Source organism: Chanos chanos, chromosome 5 (assembly GCF_902362185.1).
Source record: "Chanos chanos chromosome 5, fChaCha1.1, whole genome shotgun sequence".
NCBI lineage: Eukaryota > Metazoa > Chordata > Actinopteri > Gonorynchiformes > Chanidae > Chanos > Chanos chanos.
Window position 1 is genome coordinate 8541011 of NC_044499.1, and position 9499 is coordinate 8550509.

The 9499-nt window shown below is 38.8% G+C and overlaps 1 protein-coding gene across 1 annotated transcript; it reads right to left on the minus strand.

Moving 5' to 3' along the window:
* Positions 1-667: 667 nt before the first annotated feature.
* On the minus strand, positions 668-9048 carry plxdc2a (plexin domain containing 2a). The gene is made up of 14 exons (XM_030774589.1): positions 8973-9048; positions 6004-6215; positions 5374-5514; positions 5070-5139; positions 4798-4920; positions 4468-4586; positions 4205-4304; positions 3955-4050; positions 3603-3684; positions 3216-3276; positions 2683-2821; positions 1743-1781; positions 1150-1310; positions 668-895 (listed from the first exon to the last, which is right to left on the minus strand). The coding sequence occupies exons 1-14, from the start codon at positions 9046-9048 to the stop codon at positions 668-670; spliced, it is 1647 nt and encodes a 548-aa protein (XP_030630449.1).
* Positions 9049-9499: the final 451 nt, after the last annotated feature.

The following is a 9499-nucleotide window of genomic DNA, read 5'->3' on the forward strand; positions in this document are numbered from 1 at the left end:
CAATATTTGTTTACATTTATGACTGCAATTCATTTTTGGTTCTCAAAAAGACTATATAGATTATTTGAGAAACTGATGACAAGTAAATGATTCACAATCCATGTATTCAGTGAATGCATGTTAGCGAATCACAACCACTAAATATGCATATACAAAACTGCTTAATGTTTTACATTTATGGAAAACAAAGATCTTCTTACAGAGAACATGGAATATCTGTTTTCATTTCAAAAGAACAATTTAGCTACAGCTGCAAATATCACCAAGAATAACAAATATAACAAAGAATAACAAAGAAAAATAACAAATAAATATTTTTGTTCAGAAATATTTGCTATGATTCAAAAGTAGCATCATTTATCCTGCATTTTCAATCATTAGTCTTCATTTAAATAATCCTCAGTTAAAATGACTGGAACAGTTGTGTTTTCATTGGGACTTTTCATCATGCAAACCAATGAAATAAAAGAAAATCAAAGCATGCTTTGATGAACACATGGTCGAGAACTTACCCACATGTGTCTCCCAATCAAAATGAGTAAGGGACCACCAGACAGATATTTCACGAGTAATTAAGCTGATTTATTGGTATCATTGTCACGGCATAATAAATAGAGGGTTATGGAAGTATCTTAAAGTCCTCAGTAGTAATAAACGATTGGGTATGTCAGCAGCGCTCCATGACGAGAAAGCGTTCTCTCTGGTCAGGTACAATGAAACCATCCTTTTGGTCTGTCACTATGAAGCTGTCTCTGTGGTCTGACAAAACGAAACTGTCTTTTGAGTCCATAACAATGAAACCCTCTTTATCCCGACTCATTGACTCCACATCCGCGTAGGCAGGGTGTCCTGAACCCCTACGAAACTTCATTGTCGGCCAGCGAGCCGGTCGTCTCTGAAAAGACAGAACAAAAAGTACCTGCAGTGACTCAGGAGATTCTTCTTTTGGTAGGTGACAAAAAGTGAAAAAAAGAACAACGCACTCAAACATTACAACACTCCTAGCACTGATCACATTAAAAAAAAAAAGGGAAAAATATTCTTTAGTCAGATTTTCTTTCTAGCCCTGTGCCGCTACGTTGGAATCATTGGTCTTGGTACTGGCCCAACCAGAGTACCTGAGGTTTTACAGAACTGGTGTGATCTCACCTCTATAAAGAAGAGGCTGACACTGGAGGTAGGGTGTGTGTACATGTACACAGAGACCAGTACAGCAGACACCATGAGGACCGTGGTGAGTAGGATGCCGATGAGGAGGCCAGTTTGCAACCGCTCCTCTCTTCGTTCCTCTGAGTCATCAGACAGTGAGGCTAAAAGATCAGAACATAAACAGATATCTGTACTAACATCTGGCATGAATTAAATGTGAAATTAAACGACAAAAAAACCCCAAACCAAAAGAGTGAAATGTTTGTTAATGATGTTACTAAAATTCAGTTTTGTTAAAACACTGATCACCTTATGAAAGGCATCCACATAATATCATTTTCCACTAAACTAGCATTTTCTCCAACATGTCTGGTTAACTGACTACAGTCAGCTAAAAGCTCTGACTAAGTTCTGTGCTATATATTACAGTGAAAACCGACAGATTGATGGGTCTGTAAAAAATACCACATGGTAAGCAGTCTGCTTCAGCCTGATGCACCTAAATGGCCCGATTTGTCTGAGAGATTTAAGCACACAGTAATAGGCCGCAAGAAACATCAAGTCATTTTAAAGACACATAAAACACGACTTACATCCTTCATCAATCATGTGAAGTGCAATCTTGGTGTCATCTGAAAAAGAAGACGGACTCAACCAAATTGAAGTAAAAGCAACAAAATAAACATCTGCTTTAACTCAGTATCTAAGGAAAAACCTCTATTTCCATTCCATTTTCAGATTTTCAAATGAATCTCGTGTTGTAAAAAAACAAAACAAAACAAAAAGGAAAAAAGCCCTACTTGTATGCTACGCTATAGAAAAGAACTTAATAACCTAAAAACAAAGTGTTATTCGCTCCAGCCAAAGTTATTTGTGATTGCCTGGGGCAATGCAGGTTTAAATTAAAGTGAGGTCCTGTTACCAGAGGCCAAAAGCAGTTAAGTATAGCTAGTATAAGTCAGGCTTTGATTTCCTATCAGATTTACTGCACAGCAGAGTTTTCTGGGGCAGACAGAAAGTATGAACGAGAGCTTGTAAACATTATATGGCCTGAATGCAGGATACCATTAAAGACACTGTAACTCTGCCAGACAGATTCAGGGTTTTTGTTGTTTTTTTTTTTCACTTTTTGCTTACGACGGTGAACCGTGGTATTTTTCGCGTAAGCAACTGGAATTTTTCACTGAACGAATGAGCAACTCGAAGTAACCAAGAAAGTCAATAAAGCAGCAAAATAGTTTCATTCAGATATTGGCATTTCATGGTGAATCAGTGGGTAAAAAATAGATGATTGCCTGATTATGGAGGTAAGGCACAGTACAGAGGTCATCAACATGTAACAACATTAAAAACAGATTATGGTCTGTGAGTCGTATAGCTCGATTTCATCTCCTGATAACAGTTTGGGAACGACCAATCAGTTCCAGGCACCAAAATTTGGACTGGGGAAAAAAGGACTCCTTAGGAGTCAGGTACTGTGACAGGGGGCCTGGTTCGTTAAGAACCCTTTAACCCAATCCAGAGAGTACCGACCTTCAGTGGGGATGCTGGTGGGGATGTGGGTGGTGGCTGCACTTGTGCTGAACATTCTCGAGGTGGTGGTGCTGGTAGCAGTGGTACTTGTGGGTGGAGGAGATGATGTAGATGTGGTGGTTTTGTCTATGACTGTTGTCTTCATGATTGGTGTAGTGGTCAAAATGAAAGGTTTTGTTGCGTTCACTGTTTGGATGCAGCTCTGGTTCTTTCCCTAAATAAAATAAAATAAAAAAGAATAATATAAACAGCAAATAATTTGAAAGCCATAAATTGTTCCATATTCAAAGAGAATCTACAGAATTTGTGTGGACCTAAACATTCTCTGGTTCACCTTTCCACATGGAGGAACAACATATATATATATATATAACAATGTAAAACAGGAATATATAAATACTGAATCAGTTTTTTGATGACACTTCAGTAATTTTCGTTGTGATTTAAACATGAGTCAACATAAAGGTCCATTTCTAAGTGATATACATCAAATAAAGATGTCAGAGGCAGAATGTGAAGATATGGGTCAGAACCTCATCAGGGCATCCACTGTCGACCCACCCCTGACGATTACGATCAAAACCACTGGAGCACCTGCAGGAAAACACAAAAGAGAACTAAAGAGAAAAACTCAATTTTATGTGTGTATATATATGTGCGTCTGTGTGTGTGTGTGTATAGATAGATGGATAGATAGATAGATAGATAGATAGATAGATAGATAGATAGATAGATAGATAGATAGATAGATAGATAGATAGATAGATAGATAGATAGATTTTTTGTTTCCAAAACCTGCTGAATTGATTCTCTGTTCTGGTGAAACATGCCTTAAAGGAGGTAATTCTCTGTTTTCACAGAGGACAGCCTATCCACAGAAGCTTCACATGTTCAGTCACTGGAAGTAGAGAGTAACATACCTTTGTAGGCGGTTGCACCAGCTACAGTTGAAACCAATTTGAGATGTTGTACACTGTTCACAGCTTGTGAACTGATGGCAAGCTGAGAGAGAGAAGAACAAACACATTTAATACACTGACAAAATGACTGAATTCTACATGTCTAAATAAGAGCTATGGGAAAACTAACGGGATGGTAAGGGCACAACAGTAGCCAGAAAAATGTCACATGCTTGCTAGATTTACTGCTGGTAGATTCAACGGCATCTGAAAGTACAGATGGTCTGTGTGTATCATTACATTCCACAACATGGCCGGACTGAATTCTTTCCCGTTTCAGTTTGACGCATTTCGTTCTGAGGCTCTAACTTACTGGGTAAAGGTAACAGCTCCACAGCAGTTGAGCTGGTGATCTTGGTTTTGGGAAGATCTACCCGATGGTACTCATAGATCGTTCTTCTTCGCACGTCTGATGCAAAACAGAAACGTTTTTGCACATGAAAAATGAGCCAAGTGCAATGAGTAAGTACTACACTGATTATATTTATAATAATCTGCAATTCCTGATTCCACATTTGCAAAGACCTTTACCATTGAGGAGGTATCTTACGATAGTCACTCACTGGGTATCTGCTGAATCTTATGAAGCACCACAAATGCATCAGAAAGCCCAACTTTGACTGGGTGGTTCACTGAGCTGATCTGATTGATGTCAATGGGAATCTTTGAAAAAAAAAAAAGCAGTACAATTTTGTTAGTTGCAATTAATGTCATTAATTAATTAATTAAACACCCCTCGCTAATAATTTAAAGCATGGTGAAATTTAATGAAATTTAGTTGTTTTTTTTTTTTTTTTAAATTTAAAAAAAGGTGGGGAAACACAACCTCCTTGTAGGCAAAGACAATCCTGCCATCGCTGTGCAGTGAGACTTGGAAAGTGAAACTTCCTAAGTCAAAACCATCTTGGAGATACACATGGTCCCACTGCACCACCAGAGCTGTGCCTACAACGTGAGGACAATAGACTAGAGTGATACACCACATTACATAGTGTCTCCATATTGAACTCTCCGGTAATTCAATTTGCTGCATGGCTAACTTCAGACTTTTGGGCCTATAAAGAGATGGATTTTTTGGGGGGGGCTCAGATTAGGTTCAAAAGGACCTTTCAGATGTGTACATTTTTCTTTTAGTCTATATGAAACCTCACTGTACCAGTATCAAAGTAAATGACAGTTGAGTTCCTGGACACACTAGGGTCAAAGTTGGCCATAAGAGGGGCAATGTATTGAGTGGCCGTCAGCATCTTGTGGATCACATCTCCAGTGTAAATGAAACCTAAACAGAAATCAGAGAGGGAAGTGACTTTGTCATTAGCTCAAGACAAGAAGAGGGCCATTTATTAACTTAAGAGAACAATCAGCATAAAGCAAGTCAATCATTTGTGAATTGGCAGCTTTGCATTTGCAGGAGCTTGGATTACTTACCACCAGTGGCAATGGTAATCTCTCTCAATGAATGTCCATAAAAGGGAAAGTCAAAGGACAGATTGACTCTCTGCAGCAGAACACCAAACAGACAACTGTGTTAGTGAAATGGATCACTCAGAATAGGCAATTCTTTTAAAGGTAAAGAAACAAATACTCCTAATCCAGGGACCATAAATCACAAAGCATTAGACTTTCAAAAGTCAAACAAGGGTTACATTCGCTAAATTTAAACACAAAGATCCCCTATTTATTGTTCTGTCATCTAATCTCTTAACTCTGTCAATTGGCAGCAGGGTTGTACCGAAGCTTGTCTGTGAGTGTTGGAGAGGACTCCATGAATTTTTCCTCTGTCCATCTGTGTGATGTTCACCCACAGATGCTTGCCTGCAGGATCTGTAGCTCCATATATTTTGGATACATAGTAGCTGTGGTCCATGTCTCTCTGTTCAATAAATAAATAAATAAATAAATAAATAAATAAATAAATAAAAATACAAGCTAATTATCCAGTTTTAAAACTTTTCTACCTGACATGTTAATAATTGTGTGACTACCAGATGGTAAATCTACAGATGGTAAATCTACAGAGCAATTAAATAGGGCTCTACCACATACAAATGACAGTCATTATCTGATCCACGGTTAAAAACAAAGACAAGCCAGATGCTGTGATTTTTTTTTAAGTTTATCAAATGTTTATCAAGGTCATGTGCTGACTCTGACTCATATTCTCCAAGTCTGTTACTAAGTCATAATTTCACTTCACGACATTGTATACTGTTATCAACTGAGCAAAAAGCCTGCAAGTTGTACAGGTAAACAACAAACACTGCGGAAAAACCTACATCACTTAAGAAAAAAGCCTTTTTTAAAATGTTTAACTGTGAGACAAACACGATGATGTAACTACATTTAATTTTGTCCGTCATACTTCAATCTGGGAGGTGTTGTCACGAGTTTCATCAGTTACTATTTCAGGGAAGCGTTCTGAGTCGGGTTTGTTTTGGTCATGGTATTGGTCCTCAGCTGGACGTGGGCTTGGTGAGGACAGCCACCGCCTCCATCTCTTGTTGGGGTGCCTATAGTCCACAGCACCACTCTCCACAGGAAGAGGGAATCTCTCAGTGTACGCATAGGAGACACCTGGAAATTGACCAATTACACATGTTATACGCTGCCTCCATTGCCTAACCATACAGTGTTCCAACCAATGAAGAGAGACCATACATCCAGAGAGCTGACAACAAATGGCTTACTAGATATGTGTCAAATTTCAATCCTATTTTTTTAAACTGAGTGCATAACCTGAGATGTTTTCCAAGGTCCTAGCAGTGGAGCTTGCTCCACGACAGGGCAAGCAAACACTCTTATTCTTACATTCTGCCAATGAGAAGAGCGTGCCCAAACTCCCCTTTTTCACGAGAGAGGGTGAAAACATGCCTGGCATTCCTCACAGAGGCAGGCTTGGAGAATACTACAGGGTTAGTGGCCATGTTTTGACTGTGCTGTCGCAAAGCCTCCATGTGTCTATCATTGGAAAATGTACAGAGATGCTGCATGTGCTGTATCCTTCCTATCTAAATTCCTCTTCAGTGCATTACATAGCACAAATTCCGAACCTCTACTGTCAATTCCAACGTGAGCTCTCATTGGAAAGCTGCGTGGAATGTGTAGAAACAGAAATAAAAAAAAAGAGGGGAATGGAGAAAGAGACATGACATTCTCCACTGGCAACTTCTCACCTCTGAACCCATTTTCAGTCATATAGTCACAAAACAATAATGTAACCATAAGGTCTATCTTTCAGATCCTTAATCAATGCACTTTTTGCTGCTGGGCAGGATTAATATGTCATGACCTCATTATTAGTCCTGATGGGAAATGAAACATCTCTGACATAAATGTGTTGCAAAACAGTACCAAGATATCCATACCTATATTATTTGAGAGCTTTTAATAATCCATGAAGCAAAGCAAAGCTTCTAAACCATTTTTTGTGTATCAGCATCACCAAGCAGACCGTGCAACCACACGGCTCCGAGCTGTTTCATTAGGTTACTTTCAAAGGAAAATCAAAAGCTATTTCACACCTTAGTAATCATCAGTCACTCGGGTAGCTCATGTATGGACATTAGCTACAGCGATGCATTTACCGTGAGAGACTGTGTGTGATTACACACATGGAAGTGAACAGGAGAGTAGACAGAGCCGACTGTACCACAGGGAATAATCAAAAGCACATGCAAAGTCATCTAACATGTAAAGAGTTGTAACAAAGTACTAAGCATTTTAAACCAGAGAGAAAAGTCTGTTAACGAGGAAAAGACAGATATACAGAAACACATTTCAATAAGATGAGACATGGCTTTTTGAAGCGAACTTGAAAAAAAAAAAGTAAGAAATCTGACAAAGAGGAGACTTTGTTTACTTCCCTGTCAGAGTCTGTGTGGTTCAGCAATCTGTCTGATTTACCTGTCATGGCCAGTTCGCTCACAAATACAAAACTAGATGCCCAAAACCACTTTTAAGACACACTACCCAAACAGTATTGAAGACTGTGAATCCAGGGCAGGTTTCCTGGAATCTAAAATGTTCATCTGGCATTTCTTGAACATGCCAAACTACAGTGTTTCGGTGCTTTTCCCCCTTGACATCAGTCTAATTTAAACATAATAAGGACGAAAAATTTGAGCTAAACATTGGTATAATAACCAAGAAGAATTACATCCAGGCTTACTGCACACTCTTGGCATGGTCATTACGTTATTACTCTTATGTCCCATAACCTCTAAACTCTTTTGAAAGCGGAGTCGGGGTTATTTCAGAATGAATATTCTAGCTATGTTAGATGTTCGGCCAATCGATTCTGAGAGTTAATCAGCGTGGTGTCCAGATGTTTACTCAAAGAATTTCCTGTTCTCAAGTGAGTATGACATACGCAAAGCGTCGTCTTTGCAGACACAACAAGTGTCAGTCACTTGCGAATTTATTCATCTGGGCATGCACCTTCCGCTCACTGTGTGTTTCAGCCAGAACAAACAGAAGCGTTTCAATCAACTGTTTGACACAGGCGGTCCAAACAGAACACAGTTCTATCAAAGACACTGAGATGATTGTACTTCAGTTTATAAGGAAAAGTAATTTGGCAACAGATAAATGATGTATAATGCTACAATATTTTGTAATGTAAGGCCGAGAGAAAACTATATATAGGCCTATAGCCTGTTTTTTTTTATATTACAGTCCATATCTGTTGGTTTTAACTGACTATAAATTCACCAACTAAATACGATAAATCCACAAAACTTCACATGGAATCCACTTAAAAGTACTTATATTTGTCATTATACAATTCTAAAACCAGGAAATTAGCAACAGATAGACAAACAAAAAATAGGCTTTTGACAAGTCTACTCATACCGAAACAAATATCTTCAACTGCATTCTATTTTCAGTTCATCACTTGTTTACGCGGATCCTAAATAAAAAAATGAGTTTCAACATGCTACCCCAAATAAACCTCAGTATACATGAGCCTGTCTTGTATGGAATATGTGCAAAGAGCAATCAATAGTTTTAACGACAGATTTCTAACTCTCATATTTGTAATAGAGAAAATTTAGGAAATGCGTTGCATTGCCATGAGATTAATGCCCGCTAACCTACGCGTGTTTTGTACATTAAAACAGCGGGAAATAAACTGTCTTCTTCTTTCACATGTCGACATTTCTGTACGTACCCAACCATGAGACAGGCCAGGGACATAAGAGACCTAAACCCTTCGCTTAAGTAGTTACAGTTGCAACACTGGCTCCTCTCAGTTTTACATAAATCAAAGAAGGCGTCCAACTAAAATTCCAGAGTGAGATAATTTCTTGAAGTGCAGCGGAGGTGACTTACCACTCAGTTCCAAATATTCAGTGGACATTTTCACCTGAATAAGCACGACCACTCCAACAATGAAATTAAATCGCATCGCTCGGAACATGTCTGTTAACACCGTGATGCACGGACATGAATTCGAGTTTTTTTTTTTTTAAGTGTAACTTCAGGTACGCATCCCCAACTTCTGCTAGCGCACACTTTCACCTCCACTGGTTTACGACAGGCGCACAAATCGCAAATCAGTTGATTTGTCTGTGTTGCGTTGATACACTGCCACAGTATAAGTTTTATAAACAAGTGGAGTAGATCCGACTGATGAAGGATGAGCGCAGATATACGATAACTTGATGCCGAGATCTGCGAAGACGAAAAGATGAGCGTGAGGTTCTTTTTTTCGATTACATTAATTCTACACCCCCAATGATATTCTACCTGGAGCTGTAGAAGTAGTAGTATCCTTTCAAGCACAAAGTCGACTCATCATTTCCTATACTTTCTAATTATTGCACACTCTTGAGGAAGATTCTGACCGTCTGACCGTT